The following is a 24,222-nucleotide window of genomic DNA, read 5'->3' as shown; positions in this document are numbered from 1 at the left end:
ACTTCTCCCTGTTCCATGACCACAACCTTCTCTTCAGGCTTTATCACAATTTGTTGGAAAGGAAAACCATGAAGAGAGTATTACTGCATTATCACACATAAATATTATCAGGAAAAATCATCTAAAAGATGTTCCACCACTCTTAGTGACCTCAAAACCTCCACTTAACAAAACTGTTATAAAGTTGTAAAGTGCCTGTTGGCATTTATAATACAAGGTTAAAAAATATGGCAAGTATTTGATAAACATTTCTCTACAGATAAAAAAGTCATTTGAAACTTACCGTGGGTTAGATTACTGACCGAGTAAAATAGAACATTTGAAAAGCAAAAACATGGGAAATTAGGTTTTTTTAAAAAAGAAATTTCTGCTGAATAGCACTGCAGTTTTTAACACGAACTAAAGGTATACATTCAAAATATTTTCATGGAAGCTCACAAAGTTTTGGTAACAAGTGACTCAACAATGCAGGTGTGTGTATAAGTGCCCTTTACCTGTTCCCCACCAGTCACACAGGCATACCTTCTAAATGAAGCTAGTACGTTATTGATACATGTTCTCAAACTGAGGGTAGTTTATGTTCCTTTGTTACTGAATAAGTAGCCCGAACAGTTTCACAAGCCCATATTTATGTACATGGCACCACTCTCCCTGGGGTGTTCAACGATTTAAGAGACAGCATAGCATAATGAGAAGTCCCCTAAATGAAAATTGACAAGGTCTGGGATCAGATTCCCCACATAGCCATAGTTTTTCTGATAATGATGACCTTCATCAAGTCCTTTTACCCCTCTGAGCTTCACTTTCCTTACTAGTGGAATTAATGCGAGAGGGGAGGGGAGGATAGATGAACCCACAGAGAGTGAATCATGCGAGAAGTATACACTGTCCCGCTCCCCCGCCCCCGCCAGTGTCTCTCCCGGTGCCTGTGGACACAAACATGCTTCCTGTCACTCTCAACCCTCTTTGATTTTAATTCACACACCAAAGGAACATTTTGCTTTTCTAAAACAGAGATCACAATCTTGTTAGCCAAATGTGGCCTCCAAAGGTCTTTTCTTTGACCCCTACTGGATTTCAACAAAATTTTGAGTCAGTAGTGAGAACAGAGGAAAGTCACGTAATTATCTGGGTCTTCAGTTGCTGTTGAGAGCCTGAGAAGCCTCTCACCCTCTTGGCTCTGTAGTACTACCTGGAAAGATATCTGCTAGAGCTTTGCTCCCTTCTAGAAGTTCTCCACAGTCTACACCAGCCCTAAGGATGGCCCTGACATTGAGACAGAGTTCAGTTGCCATTCATCTAAAGCTTATTATTATTACTTTTTTTAAAAATAGAGCAACATTTCTCTTTCCTGAGACACCACTGAAAGTAGAGAAATGAAAGACAGCTTGTTGCACAAAAGGCTCCTTGTTGCACAGAAATGGGGAGGAGTACATTACTTGTGAAAGTGTTTACTGTTCAGTACCTGGTTATGTTTAACCATTTACCTAACTGACCTGGCCGCTTGAGCCACTGGAAACCTTGACCCCTGCTTGAAGAGATCGTAACTTCCATCCTAGAAATAAAACAGTAAAGATGCCAAAACCACTTAAGATTTTGTTGTTGACTAGATAGGCTAAAATATACAGGTCACTTAACTTTTCTAGACTTCAGAGCCCTCTTGTATAAAATGAAAATGCTGGACTAAGTAATCTCTAAGGCACCTCTCAGCTTACAATGCCACGATTTTAAAGTTTTACATCTTATAAGGAAGCCACCATGCAGTTACTGTCACAAATATTTACCCTGTTAAAAGTAGCCATCGGGCTTCCCTGGTGGCGCAGTGGTTGAGAGTCCGCCTGCCGTTGCAGGGGACGCGGGTTCGTGCCCCGGTCCGGGAGGATCCCACATGCCACGGAGCGGCTGGGCCTGCGAGCCATGGCCGCTGAGCCTGCGCGACCGGAGCCTGTGCTCCGCAATGGGAGAGGCCACAACAGTGAGAGGCCCGCGGACCGCAAAAAAAAAAAAAAAAAGTAGCCATCATGTTTTCTCCTCCAACCTAAGGCAGATTTCAGTGACTACCTCTGTCATTTTCCATGTTGACAGTGTATATTGTGGTATCATAGCTTCAGAATGAAAACTCCGCTCAGATGCAACGTGTGCCTTTAAAATACATTTATGTTGTGCATTTGTAGCTTTGAACTGATGGGGTTGTGACCCTGGCAAGCCCTCATCAGCTGTGAGCTGCACTTCAAGTTCTTGTTAATAATAGCTAAAGCACTAAAGCTCGCTAATGGAGACTTAGAGCAGGTTCAAGGGTATCACCAGGAGAAAGCTGATCTCATTCTCATAAACTCTGATTCTTGAACGAAAAAAATAAAGTTACAGCCCCCTGCCCCCATCAGAAATTCCCAAAGGACTGAGACTCATTACCGGGGAACTTTCAAAATATCAACCGATGTCTGGCTCCCATACCCAGCTATTCTGAGTTAATTGGTCAGGTGTGCAGCCTGGGAAGAAGGAATTTTAAAACACCTCAAATTGTGCAACTGTGAAAACACTGTTGTAATAAAACGTTGATTCACAGACTGTGAGCAAAGCCAGCTTGCCAGACAAAAGATTGAAAAGAGACCACAGTGAGGTCAAATTCATAGTTTTCTTAGTGTCTGCTTTTTTATTCAGATTCTAGCATGCTTGATTATATCCTGTAAATTTTTTTTTCCACGTTGGACAATGGAGAAGTTTGGGGAGAATTGTATAACACTCTTTTGCAACAGACCCTTGGTGATTATTTTCTGATACGACCTAGAGTTTCGTGTTAAATATGTTAAATAATAAATGCTGGAGAAGATGTGGAGAAAAGGGAATCCTCCCACACTGTTGGTGGGAATGTAAATTGGTGCGGCCACTATGGATAAGAGTACGGAGGTTCCTTAAAAATAAACTAAAAATAGAGTTACCCTATGATCCAGGGATGCCACTCCTGGGCATATACCCTGAGAAAACTCTAATTTGAAAAGACACATGCACCCCAGTGTTCACTGCAGCACTATTTACAATAGCCAAGACATGGAAGCAATCTAAATGTCCATCAGAAGATGAATGGATAAAGAAAATGTTGTATATATATACAACAGAATACTACTCAGCCATAAAAAAGAATGAAATAATGCCATTTGCAGCAACATGGATGGACCTAGAGATTATCATACTAAGTGAAATAAGTCAGAGAAAGACAACTATCATATCCCTTACATATCACTTACATGTGGAATCTAAAATTAACTTCTTTACAAAAGAGAAATAGACTCATAGACATAGAAAACAACCTTAGGTTTACCAAAGGGGAAAAGATGGGGGGAGGGGTAAATTAGGAGTTTGGGATTAGCAGACACAAACGGCTATATATAAAATAAATAAACAACAAGGTTCTACTGTATAGCCCAGGGAATTACAGTCAATATCTTGTAATAAACCATAATGGAAAATAACATGAAAAAGAATATGTGTATGTATAACTGAATCATTTCGCTATATACCAGAAACTAACAGAACACTGTAAATCAACTACACTTCAATAAAAAATAAAATAAAACAAAATAATGAAAAGGAATAAGTAAATAAATAAGAGTTTCATGTTGGAGGAGTTTCACCCCACGTTTATTCTTCAGCATAATTTTTATGTTGACAGTTACTCGTTTTGAATACATAATGTAAGATCATAATTTGGTTAGCTAAAGAAAACTGTATTAAACTGAATTCAAAAAGTTGACAATTCAACTGCATATATTTTCTGTTTTGTAGAATGTAAATGCTCCCCACCCCTCAAAGAAAAGATAGTTACTTTTAGAACCTTTACATATGAACTACATCCACAAGACCCTTCTCTGCTCAGACATCCTGTCTACTTGGGGAAGAAATGAGTTATAAAGAAGTGACTCCAGAATTTATCTAGCCCCACATTTTTATTCCACAGAAGAAGAAACTGACGTGCTTGATAACAAGAAGTTTGTCCCTGTTAGTAGATGGCAGACGCAGAAGTAGAACTCATATTCAGTATACTAGTCCATGATTTCTTCTCCTGAACCATCAGATTCCCACAAAGCTTTCCTCCCCTTTCTGTGAAACATCCATTCTGCCATTTTTACTTGTCCTAGAACGTCAGTGCGATACTGTCAAGTCTTACATAATGATTCTTGAACGCCAGGATATCGTTGCATGTGATATATACATATCCTGAATTAGAATGTAATGGATCAGTGCAGGTTTGCTTGGATTTCTCTGTAATTAGCTTTCAAAGTAATACTTCCAGACCATGTGCCAGTGCATGCCAGAAGTAAATATGCTGATCGCGTCTTTGGTTGATTATGACGGTCTTCTACTGCTGTTATACTAATACTTTTCCCATCTCCAACTGGCTTTACTTTTTGCAGCTTTGAGCAGTAATTCAGTCCCCTACGCCTCCCTGATTGGCTCTGTGTCCTCCCTCTCTAGCCAAACCACCACTCAGTCCATATATGATAATAACTCTCTCCCACGATTCGCTCGAAAAGGTCTAAACATCTTTGTCTCTATTATTTTCTCTGTTAAAGCACTGTAATGGATGTCCACATCATTCCATTTCCAGATAAACCTAGAGTCTCTTGTGCCTTTGCATTTCCACTCTTGTCATTGGGGACGCCTCATCTGGATAAGATCACTTTAATTATCAGACCACCGTCACCCACCCTCTCCGTCCACAACACGTAAATGAGTTCAATTCTACCATCTATAGGGAAAAGTTTCAGAAATGGGTTCCAACATTTATGTCCAAATGCATAATTCTATCAGCAACAAAGAGTTTCTACTTCCAAGGCGACTCATTTTCATTGGATCTTCCATTAAGATTTTAGCTGACTGAAAACAGACTTTCATAGCCATGAACACTAAAATACCACCTATCACAGCACAGTGCTAAAATGATTGGAAGAAGCAAAATAGTTTTTTACCTGACTTACCAAACCATTGATAATTCAGCATTTGAGACAAAGGAACTCACTGGGTGGCTTTCAATAACAGCACAATATCTAAAATACCCATAAAGTAATTACACATTGTGTTGACTTAGTGGTCACCATACCACAGCCTGACACCCTCCAAAGAGTCCCAGGGACGGCAGAGTGTCAACATGGCTTCCAGTTTGAGCCCCTCCCTCATTCCTTTTCTACGTCAGAGGCTTCCCTGGGGGCATGCTAGTTCACGTTTTTTCTAGTCAGCTGGAATCTGCATCTTTAAGACATGAGTCAGCAGTGCTCTCTCATGGTGCTCTTGAAAAATTAATCAGAAGAAGTAACATGTAAATCACATGAAAAGTGAGAAACCATTGTACAGCACAGGAATCACCAAAATTGGTGGATTATTTTTACCAGAATCTATGAATCTAACATACCTTCAGCTGGCAGACTGAACTAAGATGTGTCACCCACTGTCACTGCTTTCTTTCTTTTTCTACCTTCTTTTTCCTCTTCATCCTCTCACCGTTTGCTCCCTTTCCTGCATTCATTTCCCATTAGTGGACAAAGATGTTTACACCTGAAGTGGATTGTAGGTTTGCTGGGGGTTAAATAACGGGGGCTTGGGGCAAAATACCACAAAGCTGTCAGTGTGGCCATCAATAAATGTCCAGGAGAAGGCTGCAACCCAATCTCTACAATCTGCTACGAGTGAAAACATTTTTGAAACTCAGTTTGGTGTCTGATTTTGTCATCAGTGGTTATTGTCTGTGAGCTGTGGTGCATGTCCTTCTTTGTGTCCATGTATGCATGTGAATGTCAGTCACCTACAGGTTTGTGAAATATTAAAGCGATCTTAATCTAGTCACAGTGTATAGTGGATCCTGTAAAAACCTGCAGCATTTTTATTAGTCCTTTTAAAAAGTATATCAGACTATCCATTTCATTTTTTTTTTTTAACAACTTCATTCTGTTTTATTTTATTTACACCATCATTTCCTTTGCAGGTTCAGATGATTCCGGTTACCCTGGTAACCTTCATTCTTCAAGTTAGTTTTCCTTGATTACGCATAAGTCACTTTATGTTTCCTATCAAGCTATTACGCTTTTCCTTTTAGGGCTTTCTCAGTATGTTTTCTTAGTTCACTTTACACCATTTAATTCCACACAGTTTCCATTTCACACAGTGCAGGAGAAGGAGTTTGAAATGACATAACAGTCATTACTCAAAGCAGAAGTTGACATCAAGCCTGACTGTCAGTTTTCTCCACGAGCTAACTGCATTGATTCATAGCACAATGACGCTTTCTTTCACACTAGGAGTGTTAGTTTGGGGATCATGCTTGGTAGCTTTTCATTTGGCTACAAAATTCATCCTTCCAGAGCATGTCCTGCTTTGAGTAACCAAACTATCTGCCTGCTTCCTCACATTAAACATCTTTACTACTCACATATTTTCAGGCCATTTCTAACTATAGTATTCTCTATATTTTGGAATAGTTAGCTTCATTCGTTTTCAAATGTCTTTATTCTTTCCTTTTAATAGGTATGGCTAGCCATCCTCCAATACCTATCTTGGAACTCGCAGATCACATTGAAAGGTTAAAAGCAAATGACAACTTGAAGTTCTCCCAGGAATATGAGGTAATTAAGTGTGTTTATACTTGACAGTATTTTCAAGAATTGCCCCCCTCTTCTTTTTGACCTTTGTTCTTTTTGATGAAAAAGAACTTCATCAGTTCTTTTTCCTTTAAATATGACTCAGCATCTGATACAAAAGTTTATAACAAATAGCCAACTTAAAAGTATCTGTACAACTAATGTAGTAGTTGTACTCTGAAAGGTGTTGAATTATTTATATGCGTTTGGTGTTACTTAATGAGGTTGATTTATCTTCGCTGATTTCAAGTTCATAGACTATACTGAATGTATAAGCTTCCCAGTATACTAAAGGGGTGCCAAATACACTGATTTACGGTCAGAAGGCTCACTGAAAAAGAAATTACACGGAATAAGCAGATTTCCCAGTACTCTTTTTCAGTTTTACATGGCCTGAAAACTGTAATTATTAAGTACATACACATGATTTTACCATTCAGTCTAAATAATATTAGGGCTAATATTAAGATAGTAATATGTTCGCAGAAAGCTGCCTGTTTTTGAAGCAATGGTGAACTTAATGGTATCTTAAATTTTCAGAATGCTTAAAGGTTTTGTGTGAATTCTTGATGAAAATGAATAAAAAATTGTTGTATATGTCTGGGTATTTGGATATTGTGGCGTTTATCAAGCAGAAAGTCGTAAAACTGGATATTTATGGTATTTCCCAGAAACCGGGACCCATAGTGAAACCAGTCCATGGATTATTCATAACTAAATGATCATTTATCTTTTAGATCAAGTTTAACTTAGCGTAAGATTAACATGTCCAACTAAAGTCTTCTAATTGTGCCAAATAACAAAACTGTTTGGAACAGTTCAAATTCTACCATAAAGAGTTTCTGATTTACTTAACGGGAGTCTTAAAACACATCCTTGTTACATCCCTTGGTTTCTGTTTTATCAACCTGAGATGAGGCTGATGGACTGGGTACCTCTCAGTCCCTAGCAGCTCTAACATTTTGCCCTGTCATATTCGGTTAGAAAACCGTAAGAGGAGCCCTAACCTCAAGTGGCTAGAGGGATATCAACTATGTGAAGAAGCTCCATGTAAGAGAACGTGGTGCAGTGGTGCCTGCGGCAGTCTGGATATTTGCATGGACTTTCTAAAGTCTTTAAACATTTCAAATTTTGATTATTTAAATTATTGTGCTGGCTAAGCAAAACCTATCTGTAGCCCCGTGTACCTTCTTCACCTTCAAGAGCTGGAAACCTTTTATGCAATTTACACACTCCAGCATCTTTGTCAAATATTTGATAGAATGCAAAGGAGATTTTGTTTGTTTGCTCATTGGCTGAGTTACATTTTCCTGTATTCTGTTCTAAGCATTTAGGAGAACGTTTTCAATTTTAGGAAACACATTGGATTGTGAATTGTCTTTATTTTCTAAATGGGCTGCTGCTTATTTCTTTCCTGTTCTTCCTCTTAGTCATAAAGACTCCTTTTAAATTATGCAGTATTCTTTAAAAGAGTTTCTGGTTTGAGGCTTGAGGCTGAAATTTGGGTTTTAAAAAGAAAACAAGGCATGTGATGAATGCCATTTGGGGCAACATAAAAACTCTTAGTTGAGTGTGTTAGTTTTCACCAACCAGAATCTTTCCCTCCTCCAACCTCCTCTTTATTGTTATCGTGGGTGTTGTTATTCTTATGCTTAGTGTTTCGCTATGTGTGATATGATGGGTCACCAAAAAAAATAAAACTTGATAGCTCAACCTGTTAATAAGCTATTAATTGTCAATACCATTGACAGTATTTGCATCATTCAAGCAATCTCAGTTGTATGCGTTGACTACAATAACTGGCCTCCTTTAAATATGGAATTTCTCCAGAAATGCTACATGTAAAGACACTCTAATGATACTCATTTAGCCATTAGATTAGAAGTGCTCCTTGAAAGTAGTTACGAACTGCATGCTGGCAGCATTCCCATTAAGAACTCCCCCAGTAGCCGTCGACGTGATAGCCCACACTGACTACCATTTATCACAACGATGATCTGTGATTAAAGCTCCCTGGGCATGAATTGACTCTATGGTGCCTTAACAGCCATGAAGGGGATATTTAAGTGATGTATTCATCTGTGATAATATGATAAAGACCTCTACATAATATTTTCGGCCATAAGCAACACACTGAAAAAAAAAATTTTTTTTTTGCATATTATCTCCATATAAATTTGAATAGATTTTTCAGTGAAGAAAATGGAGAAAACAAACACAAGTCATTATTTTCAAACATGTAATTATTTTGGCATAATCACTATGGATTAATGTTTACTCAGACCTCTCAAGATGGGTAAAGCTAAATTTGTTACTCTGATTCTAAGACTAAAGCAGAAGTTCAAGGCGTGAAACCTGTTTGCACTGATCCTGAGGTCAGGATAGGAGGAAGTAAGTTTAAATTATAGCACAGTATTATTAGATCATGTGAGAGACTTCCTTTACTGTAAAGAAAATTGGTCTCAGACATCGGATTCAATCACAGCTGGAAGAAGGAACCTGAGAAATTAGTATAACTGCATCCTGAAGGTCTTTACAATTACTTTAGGCTTTTATTTTCTGCAGTGCGACTGCCCAGTCCTACTAGAATTTAAGTCCAGAATTTGAGGATGGCATCTAGAATGCAGGGAACAAAGTCCTCCTTAAATGTGGTATCACTGTCAAAGTCAGTACATCAGGCCGGTGAATGTTTAGACTGATTCATAATAGTTCTGTAGGTCTTGCCAAATAAACTCTTAGCCAATGCCTATATATGGATCCTTTGGAAGCCTAATTAAAATCCAAATTCCTGGTCCGAACTTCAGAAATGCTGGTTCAGTAGTTCAGCCATGGCAATTAGAAATGCCCATTTTATTTCTTTTTCCCCAGTTTTATTGAGACATAATTGAAATTTAACATTGTATTAGTTTAAGTCATATGATATAATGATTTGATATATGTGTATATTGCAAAATGATTACCACAATAAATTTAGTTACAATCTATCACCTCATAGAGCTACAAATTTTTTTTCTTGTGATAAGACCTCTTAAGATCTACTCTTAGCAACTTTCAAATATACATTATTGTTAACCATAGTCACCATGTTGTATATTACATCCCCAGGACTTACCTTATACAGTTAACCCTTGAACAACATGGATTTGAACTGCACGAGTCCACTTATACATGGATATTTTTCAATAGTAAATGCCAACTACAAATTGTACATGTATTAACTCCTGCATTGCTCAAGGGTCAATTGTAAAATGGAAGCTTTTGACCACCTTCACTCATTTCTGCCATCCTCCACCCTATGCCTCTGGCAACCACCAATCTGTTCTCTATTTCTAAAACAATTTTTTTTTTTTTCAGATTCCACGTAAGTGAGGTCATACAGTATTTGTCTATCTGGCTTCTTGCATTTAGCATGATGCCCATGCCCTCAAAGTCCATCCATGTTGTTACAAATGGCTGAATCTTCTTTAAGGTTGAATAATATTGTGTGTGTGTGTCACCCTCCAATCACACACACACACACACACACACACCCACACACACACACACACACACACATATGACCCTCTGATCTTCATTTCACCATTTCCTAAGATGGCAAATATATCTGTGTATGAGATTCGTTTGACAGGCATCGCAGTCAGCATTATCATTATCAACATCATATACATGAATCCTATTTATATCAGATTGGCTATAAGTAACCACAGCCCCTAGAGTTTGCTTCATGGAAAATAAAGGGTCGTTTGTTTTATCTATTATAAATTTATTTATTTATTTATATAGAGCCAAAGGCTACCCATGAAGGTATGCTTCAAGAACTGTTATCTAAAGTAAGTGAGACAGAGAAATACAAATATCATTTGATATCACTTATATGTGGAATCTGAAAAATGTTACAAATGAATTTACTTACAGAACAGAAACAAACATAGAAAACTTATGCTTACTGAAGGGGAAGGAGGGGGGCCTAAATTAGAAGCTTAGGATTGACAGATACACACTACTATAAATAAAATAGATAAACAACAAGGTCCTACTGTATAGCACAGGGAACTATATTCAAATATCTTTTAATAATCTATATTGGAAACAAATCTATAAAAAGAATAGAGAGAGAGAGAGAGGGAACTGAATCACTTTGCTGTACACCAGAAACTAACACAACATTGTAAACCAACTATACTTCAAGAAAAAATTTTAAAAATTTAAAAAAGAACTGCTATCTGAAACTGGAGGACTGTAGAGATTTTCCAACACCCTCTCTGAAACGCTCATCTTTGTGTTTTTCTCTGGGCTGCTCTATTCTTTCCCCTGTACAGGCCAGCTTCTTCTGTTTCTCCCACCCATGTACAGAAAATATATCCTTTGATCATATTTTCTTTTACATAGAGTCCCCCTAAAGAAAGAGACAGTTCTTGTCAGTCAAATTCCAAATGCCAGAGAACAAACTCTAAACTTCAGTTGACTCATGGGGTTGTGAAGACACACATTAGGACATAGCCGCTAACAACCCATCCCTATATATCTGGTTCCTTCCTTGGATTGAAGAGAGCAAAGTTATTTCTGAGCTGGAGGAGGAACCAATAATTACCCACCATACTGCCGTGGAAAAGCACCACGCTAAGTGCTGAGAGGAATGTAAAACTTATAAGAAACCTTTATTTCCAGGATGTCTAGAAGGCAAACTTAGATATATACCCTGTGCCCCACCCCCCAAAAATACTAAGAAGACCATCTAGAAGCTAATCCTAAGTACTAAGGCAATGCTGTTGGGATTCAGTAAAGGTACTGAAGAAAAGGTAGTACTGAGAGTATAACTCGGAAGAACAGGAGTAAGAAGCATTTTGTCAGGTGGACAATGTACTTCAGGTACATTATAGATTTTATACCTTTATTTTCTACGTTGAGAAAATAATCCCCCTTTTAAACATAGTTACAACAGCAAATTTTCTTCCAGCTTCCTAACAGCTGACTTACAAATTACTTTTTGGACCACAATCCATCCTGCCATGGCAGTTAGACAGACATGAATAGTTACCAAACATCTAGTTTCAAATCTGTCATCACTAGCTCTTTTTAGTGGTATTATCTTAAACACATATATATACACACACACACACACATATATATATATATATTTTTTTTTTTTTTTTTTAAACTACTACTATATCCGGTATCTGGTAACAAACTATAATGGAAAGGAATCTGAAAAAGAATATATATATTCTTTGCCATACACCAGGAAAACACAACATTGTAAATCAACTATACTTCAGTTAAATAAATAAAATAAAATAAAACTCAACTACTCTGAAGATCAGTTTTTTTGTTGCAATCGGAGAAGGGCGAGAAGCTGTGGTTCACAGAGGCCTATCAGAAGGATACCTTTGACCTATTTTGTTCCCACCACAAAGTCGGGTCCCAGTGTCTTTGCTGCCATCTGTGGGAAGTCTGTTATCTTTAATCTCAGCCCCCGTGTGTCTCCAACATTTAGCATCCTAGTGTGCTGAGAGTTTCCTCCTGTACTCATGGCAACACTCACATCGCCAGTCTGTACGGTCGGTCAATACTGAGTCTCTTATCTGAAACATTCCAGATAACAGTGCCCTGTCTTTCCATTTTAATGACAGCATGTATGTGGCATCTTTGTCTAATAAGCTAAAACCTTCACATTACTGGTGAGACAGGTAAAGGAAAAAGATATATTACTTCCTCATGAATAATGACATGTATCAAGACAGTGCTAAGATATATAGAGACATTAAAAAACAGTGCTTCGATCCTATTTTTAAATGTTTAGAGCTGGAACAGACCTCAGAGATCATGTAGTTTAACCTTCTCATCTTAGAGGTAGGGAACAAGAAGAGATTGAGAAAGGAGCGACCTGCTCAGGCTCACACACCTAGTATGAGGCTGAACCAAGCCACAAATTCACGCCTTCTTGTTCTTAGAAGAACACCGTACCTTAACTCACCTGCTCTAGACACCAAAATATTTTACTGTTTGTTACTTACTACGTGTTGATTATAGAGTCAGGAAACCTAAGTCTTCAACTAGATCAATACTTATTCTAAAATTTTTTGTGAAAATGTCATAGTAACCAATTTGCGTTGCATGATTTTCACTGGGAAAACCAGTAGTTTTTCTATGACATGCTAAGGACACATTTCTTTTCTTCATAGACAGTTTCTTCATTTCCAGTGGTAAACGTTACATTTCTCTACAGAGGGACAAATTGTCTGTCATCAAAGCAATGACCACAAAAGAAAACGTTTCTGTTTTCCCTAGAAAAAGGCTCTCGATGTATCGGACCACGTATGTGTGCCAGGGTGCATTCATAGGCAGAAAGCCTTCGTTGCTCATGTTTTATAAACCTCCAAGCATTCATAAGGCAAAATTACTTGTCATATCTGCTCTCAACTAATTTATAATTTATGTGTAAACTCATGACAATGGACATGCATTAGAGCCTCACAGAGATGCAAACAAGAAACCAAACACACACACACACACACGCACACCCCTCTGACTTTTTGGCTACCTTTCAATGCACTGAAGTGTTCTTCTAAGTGGCTCCTCTGTCTTTCTGAAGAAAGGGGTGGCTGACAGAGATCTATTTTCATCTTTTATGCGGAGTTGACGAGTGGAATTGACCAGGGAAAAGCCTCCATTTGTAAATATTTTTTGACACATGAGCCACAAGAGATTTTTTTTTTTTTAGTTTTGAACAAATTATGGTGGCTTGTGTAATAGAAGAAAAAATGATTTTATGAAATAAAAAGTAGTAACAACCTTTTCATACCTGGGTTAGATCAACCAAGTTAAACGTCCTTCCTTCAGGGGGGACGAATGGCAAAATTTACTATTCCAAAGTGGAACATCCTGATACTGTAACAATGGGGGTGAGAGTAGGGGAGTCATTATCTACTTTCTTAAGAACCTAGCAGTTGGCCTGCTTCAGATTGGGCCCAAACCCCTCTGCATGCCACTCAGGGCCTTGTACTCACTGAGCTAACAGTGCGGGTAGTATGGCACAGTGGCTAAGAACACAGGCCTTTGAGTCAGGCTGTTTGACTCAAGCTGTGTGACCTTAAGCAAATAACTGAACCTCTCTGTAGTTTACTTTATCTCTAAAATGGAAGTAATCATAGTACCTACCTCATAGGTAACTAAAAATAAATTAAAACATATGAAATGTTCAGCAGAGTCCCTGATACAAGTGCTCAGTAGTCTGAGTAGGTACTATTTCCTCAAATAAATGCCATCAATTTTAAGATGCACATTCATTTCAGAGACGTGAAAATGTGAACAAAATAAATGTCTTTGAATCAATGAAACCCTGGCCTCTTCCCATCCCTGTCATTGGTCAGACCCCCAGGGCTTTGCTGAACTCAGTTAAACAACAACAACAAAAAGTCAAAGAAGAAAAAAAGAAAACTTGCTAGTTTAAACCAGCACAATTAGCACTAGGTTGCCCTCTCTTTTATTCTACTCATTTCCTGTGTTTGAATATAAGCTTCTCCTGGTCAGATGTTAAGCCTCTCTGTATGCTGTTGGCCACATGGCAACAAGCTCACCGCTGGGCCTTCAGCAGGTGATTAACCAAAGTGTGTGTCTGGATTGGTTTCTAAGTAAGTTTACAGTTCGTGGAAACTCTTTGTTGTGCTCAAAATTGCTAGTAGGAGCAACAGGAGTGAACAGAACAGTGTCTTTCTGTAAGAAGAGCTGCTCTTCTCATCCCCACCTGATTTATCAGCAGCTGAAGCCTTATTTTCAGACCTGTTTCTCTCAGAAAATAGACTGTCATTATCTTTGGACAGTACAGAAGTGAATGCATTTTAATGCAGACCCCTCAGATTTAACTCAAATGTACCTACTGATTAAACTCCCAGTACGGTTTTTAGAGTAAAGATGGGCCTGCCAGCTGGCAGTCTGAGAAGATGCTTTCTTTGTTCGTAGCTAAGGCCGGCCTCATCAAGTAAGATATAAAGGCACAGAGAGTCCATTCCCGGCTGGCTGCCATTCTGCATCTTGTAAACAAATCTAGCAGCACACAAAGACACAGCAGCTCACCTGAGAAGTAATGTTACATCCAAAATCAGGGTGTGTGTGTGTTTATAGTCTTTTATTCTTTCTGCACTTCTGTAGCTGTGAGAACTCAAACTGCAATCAAATTCTCAAGTTTCAAAGCTTATTTTTATTTGGGCTTCTTTAATGTTCTTAGACCCACTTTTTAAAAACCTCAAACATTTTCCTTGCCAAGGTTAAGCTCCGTATCTTTAATACTTGAGCTTTTTATTTTTTCTTCTGGGAGGCAAAGCGGCATCTTGGGGGAATCTCATGTAACTTTAGTTTTCTGTTTCTCAATCCTTGTTCTCACACAAGTTTGCCATAATTGGCCCTTAACCATCACTGGACGTTGTCCAAATTGTCCTTCCACCTGCTCCCATGTGGAGCCCAAGGCTCTCAGGAAACAATTAATCCTGAAGTGTCTCTAGTTCCAAAGCAAGCTTTCAACTTCAAAGAGACGATAGCAAGAACTAAAAAAGAGACCACTTTTTGAGTTTTGTTTTGATTTTAAAATGAAGTTGGGGTTTTAGGGCCAGAGTGATACGTGTGCACTTGGAGGGTTACGATAGCAGATGCGGGAGCGAGCTTTGAAGTCAGGGAAAACAATGTTCATATTTTGACTCTGCCAATTAGTAGCTGTGCTGCTTGACCCTGAACCAGTTACTGCACCTCTGGTGGCCTTGGCTCTCTCTTATTTAAGATTAGAATATTAGTATCTACTCATAAGGTTGTTAGGAAGATGAATATATGTTAGGCACCTGGCCTCTTGCCTTTATGCTTCTTTACGAAGCAAGCATGAAGTAAACAGAAGTGGCCCACGATGTTGTGAACTTCAATACTCACGACCTACCTATTAGTCACTTAATAGCACTGAATTTGTTTCACTGCTCATTTTATCTGCTATAATATTCCCTTCTTCTGCCAAAAAGAAGCTCTATGAAAGCAATTAGGAGAAGGTGAGCGGAGATGAAGACAGAGCATGGCTATGATGTCTGCAAAGTTCTTTTCACATTTCATACGTAATGGAATTTCTGGAAATTAAATCCACATTAAGTATCCAGAAAGATTCAATTTCACTGATGAGTAGAACCTGTCCTCCTGTCTCTGCCATGAATTTGAATGCCACTAGACAAGCTGTTTAACTCCCCCATCTCAGTTTCCTTCTTTATAAAAGGAGCAGTTTGAATGCCTTTGTCTATTTGACAAACATTACTGCAAAATAAAAAATGATCAAGAAATAAGCTTTGCCATGGATGAGTCCATAGTCTCCTAGGAAAAACAGAAAAGGAACCAGTAATCATAAAACATGGTGGGTGGTGCTGGGAGAAGGGAGCTTAGGAAGGGGCAGGTACGGAGGTGAGGCTTTCCCGAGAGCATCTAAGTTGAAAAGTCACTGAAGTTTGCTAGAAAAGGAAGACCTCAGGCCGAGGGAGATGCACATGCAGAGTCATGGACATGAGAAGAGGCCTGACTTATTCGGGGGACCCCGATGTGTTCGGTACCTGTCACTGCAATGTCAGGGTGCTGCTGCGGAGAGGTGAGGTGGATGCCAACATGCTGAGGTGTCTGCACCAGGTGATCTCAAAAGTATGCTCAAGTCATGGGAATGATTTCCTGCCTCTGATCCTAAAGCTGCAAACGCCCCGGGAAAAAAATAAGTGCACCTGGGTTTATATCACTTTTTGAGTATAGCTTTTGGGTAGACTTTTAACAATGCTGCAGGAAAGGACTGGAGCAAGGGATGTCCTTTCTTTCTCTCTCTCTCTTTCTCGCTCTTTTTCTCTCTCTTTCTTTCTTTCTCTAAATGGTAGTGGCACTATTATTCGCCATGGTTTTTCTACTGTGGTTGAACAGGTTGTCGTTCTATTTGGAAAACAGTTGTGGAGCACAGCACCATGTTGGAGAGTGATAAAAGCATTAAGACATTACATGAACATGAACCTGTGGATTTAGCAACGCCTTGGGAAACATTAGTCTTTTAGTCATCACAGATGCGGCAATTGGAATATTTGGCTTTTAACTGACAAGTTCACGTATACAGCATAATGAGAACTGCATTATTTCTCAGTTGCTGCGTAAGTCTCCTTAATGGTGGGTATTTATCAGTCGTCCAAACTCCAGCTCATGGAGATCCCTGAGTTAGTTCATTCTTTCTTTTCTCTTCTCTTCACCCTCCCCTCCCTCCTCTCTCTCACTCTCCCCCTCTCCCTGTCCCCCAACCCCCGCCCCCCGCTGCCAGTTTTGCAGAATATTTCTCTATACCTTCCTCCATGGTATTAAGCTGCACAACATTTTAATATTATGATAATATTATCTAGCCTTTCTATAGGGCTTCACTGTCTAAAAAGTGCTTTCAAGGATAATAACATTTGTGTAGCAGTTACTACATCACTCTTCACAATACATTACATATATTAACTCATTCAGTCTTTCCACATAGGTACTATTAGTAGTCCCATGTTACAGAAGAGGGTACTGACCTGAACTACAGGAAAGTTAAATACCCTGTCCAACTTCTCACATACCTAGTAAGTGGCAGAGCTTGGAAATGAACCTACATGGCTTGGTGGCGGGGTGATATATGGACCACAATAAATAGTTTCCTCTGCTGGTTGATTTCCTTCCACAACAGTTTTCATTATGGTCTTAAAATGAAACAAATTATATGTCACTTTCTATTAAACTACTTGTTTTTTCTGATCCAAAATAAGGCACATTGGCCCATATTTCTGATTGGTATAATTATATTATTTTTGTTTTTCAATATCATGGACAGTCTTTGAACAACAACAAAAAAAAAGGACTTGGTTTGCTTTGGATAAGAAACCTCATACCAGCCTTCCTCTTTGTGTTCTCATTTCTATTTTATTAAAAATTAGAAAGTTTGAAGATGAACAGTTATCGTTTATCCCTGAAAACGCAGAGCTAGCACTCCAACTCGAACCTTGTTGAACAGAGGATGCTATATCCAGTAAGTTGGACTACAAATCATCAATTGGCGAACTTGACTCTGTAACTTTTCCCATATAATAGTGACTGCATTTGTCTTCCAATCTTGACCAGTTCACTAGGCAAATAAAGTGAAGAGAGGGAGCAGAAATGAATGTTTGAAGGATTGGAAGGTATAAAGAAAGACCCAGTCTTAACTCTCAGAGAACATAGTAGGTATTGCTTCTTGTCTTGACATTTTAAACTGCAGAAGAATCTACTTACTTCTTAAATCCTGAAGATTAAAAAAAAAAAGTGAAGAAATACGCTAGCAAAATGTTCTCTTCTTCGTCTATCACCAGTTCAATTCCAGCTTCATTTAGATAAGACCCACGATGAAAGGAAAACTTGTTCACTACAGTAAATTAAGTTTCATAAGTCTGTTAAAATGATGTAAAGTGACATTTACCCTTAAGATTTTTAAAACATTCTTCCATATATGCAAATTTTTTAAGTTTCTGCAATTTAATTTTTTTTTTTTTTTTGCGGTACGCGGGCTTCTCACTGTTGTGGCCGCTCCCGTCGCGGAGCACAGGCTCTGGACGCGCAGGCTCAGCAGCCATGGCTCACGGGCCCAGCCGCTCCGCAGCATGTGCGATCTTCCCGGACCGGGGCACGAACCTGTGTCCCCTGCATCGGCAGGCGGACTCTCAACCACTGCGACACCAGGGAAGCCCCCTGCAATTTAATTTTTTATAGGAGCTGAATGATTAAAAAGATAGAAGCTGTTACTTCACAATTAGAAGTTTGCCCTATTTCAAGACGGCAAAGTGTACAAACACATTGCCTACGTATATGTATTTGCATTCACTTCAGGGTTTACTGTTACTGTTTTGTTTGTTTTAGCTCCAACTTTTGTTTCTGCTAAAGTGAACAGTATGTCAAGTGGCCTGTAAGTTAATGAGCTGGATTGATGAGGCAGAAGCTTGGCATCAGATCGATGATTGCACTGAGTGACCTTTTATGATTCTCCCTAACCCTAGAATTCTGTTTCTCTGATTGTTATAAAACATGATTAAAAGTAGATATTATATAGAGGAGGTTCTGATGCCAGGTTTCCCTTTTGGTTTTTTTGTTTCTCATTGTGGTCATGCCCCATGCCAACCCTGCAGGCTAAGGTCAAATCTCTTCTATCCGTGTTCTGTAACTCAGGAGTGCGGGCATGGCTGAAGTGATTGAGAAACCGTAATGAGTATAGTTAATGAACAGTGAAATGCTTCCTCCCTTGTATTAAGAGCAGGTAGGGTACTGCATTAGCGATGGTAGAAGAACTTGGTCTCCTTCCCCCCCCTCCCCCCCAAGGTAATTAATTGACCTCCTTGTCATCAGTTGAGACATGAGGAGAATAAGTTTCTGCCTGAGCGTTGGAGTTGGTGGAGGTTGCTGTGCAACTGGGCATTGATTTCCCTTTTTCTTTTCTATTCCTTCCATATTGATCCTTCCTGTCACAGCTCAAGGAGTCTCCCATTACCTTAAAAAACAAAACAGAACACTGTCTGAAAGTTTCAGAAGTTTGAATCTAGTGTCATAAAGTTTCCACTGGGAATTATATTTGAGGATTTTCAAAATCTTCTAGTCTAGTCTACCTCTGTTGTTTTACTCAAGATATGACATTTTCCTGGAGGTTAAGAGACAGACATGGCTGAAGTCACTCAGCCAGTTTCTCATCTAACATTATATATAACAGCTGATGTTTTTCTGGTAGACTCCCTAAATAAAAATACACTAGTAAGTAAATAGAAATATTCTGAAAATAAAACTGTAGTAATACATGTTAAAGTCAGGTTAACTTGAAACAACAAAGAAGTTTTGCTGTCTATATGAGAACCCAAATTATGAAAAGAACTAGACATTTAGGTAGCTATCAAGGTTTGCAATAAAAGAGGTGACTTTTATTTATTGAAAGAAATAAGATGGTTTTAGGCCAAAAGGAAATTTATGTGATATATTTGGTATATTTTTCTTCATTATTTTGAGATAGAATTCATGTGTTATAAAGTACAGCATTTTAAAGTGTACAATTCACTGGATATACTTTATATTTGAATATTAAATGGATATATTATCAAGAATCAGGGAGACCACTAGGCTTTTTTCCCCTACATTTTCATGAAGATTTATGCTTCTTTGGTTTGCAACACGTTTAAACACCTGACAGAGGGAGCTCTTGGCTCTGTGGAGTTGTTTGCAAATGTCAGAGTCTGGGGAAAGCTTGAGTAAAAGACCAATATTATGGTGAGACAGGTGGCTGGCACTGTGTATGTGGCAAGTTTGATTGACTCTTCGCTGTGCTTGAATCCATGGTATAGCAAGGGATCACAGTCTCTATTGTTTTACTGGTGTGTTTTCCACTAGAATCGAGCTTTTTCAGGGCAGGGAATGTATCATGTTTATTGGGGTATCCCTGTGACTAGCAGGTAATATTGGGGTATTTACCCGTGACTAGCATGATGAATGTTACTGGAATGAATGTAGGAATAAGTGTGAAAAATGACTAGGAACACGGTATGCTCTTCACATCTCCCTTTTCCCAAGCATAGTCACACAATATCAAGATGGACACCATTTATCAAATCATGAATAGAGATGCTTCATTAGGTTATAATATTACTGTACTGCAGCATAGGTCCTATGGGAACAGACGGCCAGCAACCTCATGGGCAATGGTCTTCTATCTAGGTGGAGAATCAACCTTTGGCTTCCTTGGTGGACCTCCCTTGGGCAATATATTAGTAGGACAGTGCGGGAGATCAAGGTTATCTGACAGGGATTCTGCACAGATAGGGAAGCCATTCATTCCTGTGCATAACCTAAAGCAGCAGAAGAATGCTGGTTGCAGAACTCACTTTTCCTATTCTCTGTGTCTATAAAGAAAAATGATCTGTAGTTTTCATATCTCCAGGCCAACTCTGGGCAGGGAAATCATCTTTCCTCAAAGCTAAAAATCTGCCAGCAAGTTTCACAAAGACTAGTAGTTTCAGTATTTCTCTCTCTATAGTTTTATCATAAACATATTTGCATAAAAAGAACATGTCTGTTTTCTTAAGACTTCATCTGTTCTTGCTACTCATTTGCTCTTGAAAAGGGATATAATCTTTTTGTTTTTGATCTGTAATCATTCCCACAGCAAACAATTGTGATGCCACAAACCGAGGATTATAGTTTTCCTTAGAGGATAAACAAATGAACTCTGTGAAACAAAGCTGCTCATTTCTTCCAAATATCCCTGAGAGCAATGGAAGACAAATTCTAAAAATATTGGCTACCTCTAAAAAACATTTCTAAACACATGAATGCCCATTCCTTTAGAGGTCTGTTTCCTCTTCTAGCTTTATATTCAGTTCATCTTATACTACAGACATTTACTGAGTTCTTACTATGTACCAGGTACTTTGCTAAGCTCAGGGGATACAAAAATGAATAATACATAATCCTTGTCCTTGAATTTTGAGTGTAAAGTTTCCTTCAGTTTTTTAGCCAAATTTTAGGCCATAGCTACAATAACTGGATTTTGTCAGGATTCCAATAACATGCAGCTATGAGTTTTACTCCAATGTAATAGAACTTGGATTTTTGTCTATTTTTGTTTTGTTTTTTTAAAAAATCTTTAATGGAGTATAATTGCTTTACCATGTTGTGTTAGTTTCTGCTGTATAACAAAGTGAATCAGCTATACATATACATAAATCCCCATATCTCCTCCCTCTTGCATCTCCCTCCCACCCTCCCTATCCCACCCCTCTAGGTGGTTCCAAAGCACCGAGTTGATCTCCCTGTGCTATGTGGCTGCTTCCCACTAGCTATCTATTTTACATTTGGTAGTGAATATATGTCCATGCCACTGTCTCACTTTGTCCCAGCTTACCCGTCCCCTCCCCATGTCCTCAAGTCCATTCTCTATGTCTGTGTCTTTATTCCTGTCCTGCCCCTAGGTTCTTCAGAACTTTTTTTTTAGATTCCACATATATGTGTTAGCATATGGTATTTTTCTCTTGCTGACTTACTTCACTCTGTATGACAGACTCTAGGTCCATCCACCTCACTACAAATAACTCAATTTCGTTTCTTTTTATGGCTGAGTAATATTCCATTGTATATGTGTGCCACATCTTTATCCATTCATCTGTCGATGGACACTTAGTTGCTTCCATGTCCTGGCTTTTGTAAATAGAGCTGCAATGAACACTGCGGTACATGACTCTTTTTAAATTATGGTTTTCTCATGGTATATGCCCAGTAGTGGGATTGCTGGGTCATATGGTAGTTCTATTTTTAGTTTGTTTAAGGAACCTCCATCCTCTTCTCCATAGTGGCCGTATCAATTTACATCCCTATCAAACTACCAGTGGCATTTTTCACAGAACTAGAACAAAACGTTTCACAATAGCCAAAGCAGTCTTGAGAAGGAAAGGCAGAGCTGGAGGAATCAGGCTCCTGGACTTCAGACTATACTACAAAGCTACAGTAATCAAGACAGTATGGTACTGGCACAAAAACAGAAATATAGATCAATGGAACAGTAATAGAAAGACCAGAGATAAACCCCCGCACATATGGTCACCTTATCTTTGATAAAGGAGGCAAGAATATACAATGGAGAAAAGACAGCCTCTTCAATAAGTGGTGCTGGGAAAACTGGACAGCTACATGTAAAAGAATGAAATTAGAACACTCCCTAACACTGTACACAAAAATAAACTCAAAATAGATTAAAGACCTAAATGTAAGGCCAGATACTATAAAACTCTTAGAGGAGAGCATAGGCAGAATACTCTATGTCTATATTTGTTATAACCACCATGTGAGGAGTGATGGGATTTTTTTGGTTTTCTAACATTCAATAAATTCAGGGATTTAGAAATCCAGTTTGAGTTCTAGGAGCCATCTAAAATCTATTCTTCAAAGTCTGTATTTGCTAATTCCTTGGGCTGAAAAATAAATCCTTTAAACTTTTAGGTTTGTGGACCCGTTTTAGAGAAAACACATTTCTTTTTCTCATATTCTGTTACTTGAATCTATTTAAATAAGATTAAGGAACAGAATTTGTTCTTTATTATGTTTCTGTGACAGAATTTTTAATGTTTCTTTAAGCAATAGGAACAATTATCAAACATAGTGTTTCGTTATCATTTTAACCAAAATTCCTTAAAGAGATGAAATACATACCTCCAGGAAGTAGTATGAGATACTAAAGTATCATATAAATTTCTTTTTACTTCCCTTATTATAAAACCTACTTGTATTTTAAATATCTGTATTGTAAAAGAGGGTATATCTATTAGAAAACATCCTTTATGTTTGTTACTTTACCCTTATTGCTATTTATAACATTGTTTAGGCTCTTTGTATTTTGTTTGCTATCTTGTTAAATTATCAAAGCATATCCTCAAATTGGAGTAAATAAGATTTATGCTGTGTAATAAAAAGCAGAGTCTATAATATTTTTTCTTAATAAACAATAGACATTTTAAATAAACATATATAATTATTTTTCTTTTCAAGAATAAAGCTATGTTTACATTTATTGAATAGCTTGATTGATAATACTTTCAATTTTGAAAAAATGGAGTTGTTTTTACAATATTACTTCCAAATAGACGTATATCTATCCCCTAGAAAGGGTATATCTATTCAACTTTTTCCAACATTGGATAGGAAAAGGGATATTTTTATTCCTCTAACGTACCATGGGCCTTGTTTAAATTGTGCAATTTTATGAACCATAGCTTATCCAATGGGTTATTTTCACTAGTCTTGATAATCAATATAGATGGCTGTAAGGTCAATGGATTTACAGCTTTCAGCTTTGATGGGGAAGATAATCTGAAGAAGGCATCAGCCTGTTACTTTCAGGTTCAAAATCTTTGCATATCTTTTTAAGACTCAGCATTATAAATCAGGATGAAAGTGTAATTACAAAAGAACTGAGTTTCCCAATTTCAAAAGACTTTCACAGCAATAGAGACAAAAATCTAAAATTGTTAAAATTATATCAATATATTTTACTTGCACCTGTCCTGGGCTATCCATTTTATAGACTACAAAGATAAATAGTAAATTATATTTCACTCAGGAACTTATAGAGGAGTTGGAGAACTAAGGAATTATTACATGAAAAGGTAATTTATAATAATGAATTTAAACAATTTTAAAAGAAGCAAGGCTAAACGTAACTAATTGTCAAACGAATGGGCCACAGTGTAATGTATGGTGATGGTGCATGTGAAAGTACATGGGAGAGATCTCCAGGCAGGCAGGGATTAGAATCATGGGATTTAAGCTGCACCTTGCAAGAAAGGTAGGATTAAAAACAAAAACAAAAACCAGAAATGATAACAAAAGTTCTCTCCATACAAGAAGTATTCCAATATTAAAGAGGTCAGAATTGAGAACCTCTGACAAAGACAGAGGAAAATGGAGCCAAGGGCTGGAATTTTGGGCCATTCACCAGGACAGATTTTAACCAATTCAACATTTTTATTGAGGTGGCACGCACACTGAGGAACACAACATGGCAATCCTTGACTCTAAAGTA

General features: G+C 38.1%; 1 protein-coding gene across 8 annotated transcripts in view; it reads left to right on the top strand.

The window, feature by feature from the left end:
- Positions 1-24,222, top strand: part of PTPRD (protein tyrosine phosphatase receptor type D) — a 1,004,024-nt gene that overhangs the window by 885,539 nt on the left and 94,263 nt on the right. For all 8 annotated transcript variants that reach the window (XM_024734238.1, XM_024734244.1, XM_024734243.1 and 5 more), the window contains one exon: positions 6,517-6,614. In XM_024734238.1, the coding sequence (XP_024590006.1) occupies positions 6,517-6,614 (98 nt within the window). The remainder of the gene's footprint in view (positions 1-6,516; positions 6,615-24,222) is intronic.

Source organism: Neophocaena asiaeorientalis, unplaced genomic scaffold (assembly GCF_003031525.2).
Source record: "Neophocaena asiaeorientalis asiaeorientalis breed wild unplaced genomic scaffold, Neophocaena_asiaeorientalis_V1.1 scaffold256, whole genome shotgun sequence".
NCBI lineage: Eukaryota > Metazoa > Chordata > Mammalia > Artiodactyla > Phocoenidae > Neophocaena > Neophocaena asiaeorientalis.
The sequence above is the reverse complement of the archived record's forward strand: the minus strand, read 5'-3'. Positions and strand labels throughout refer to the sequence as shown.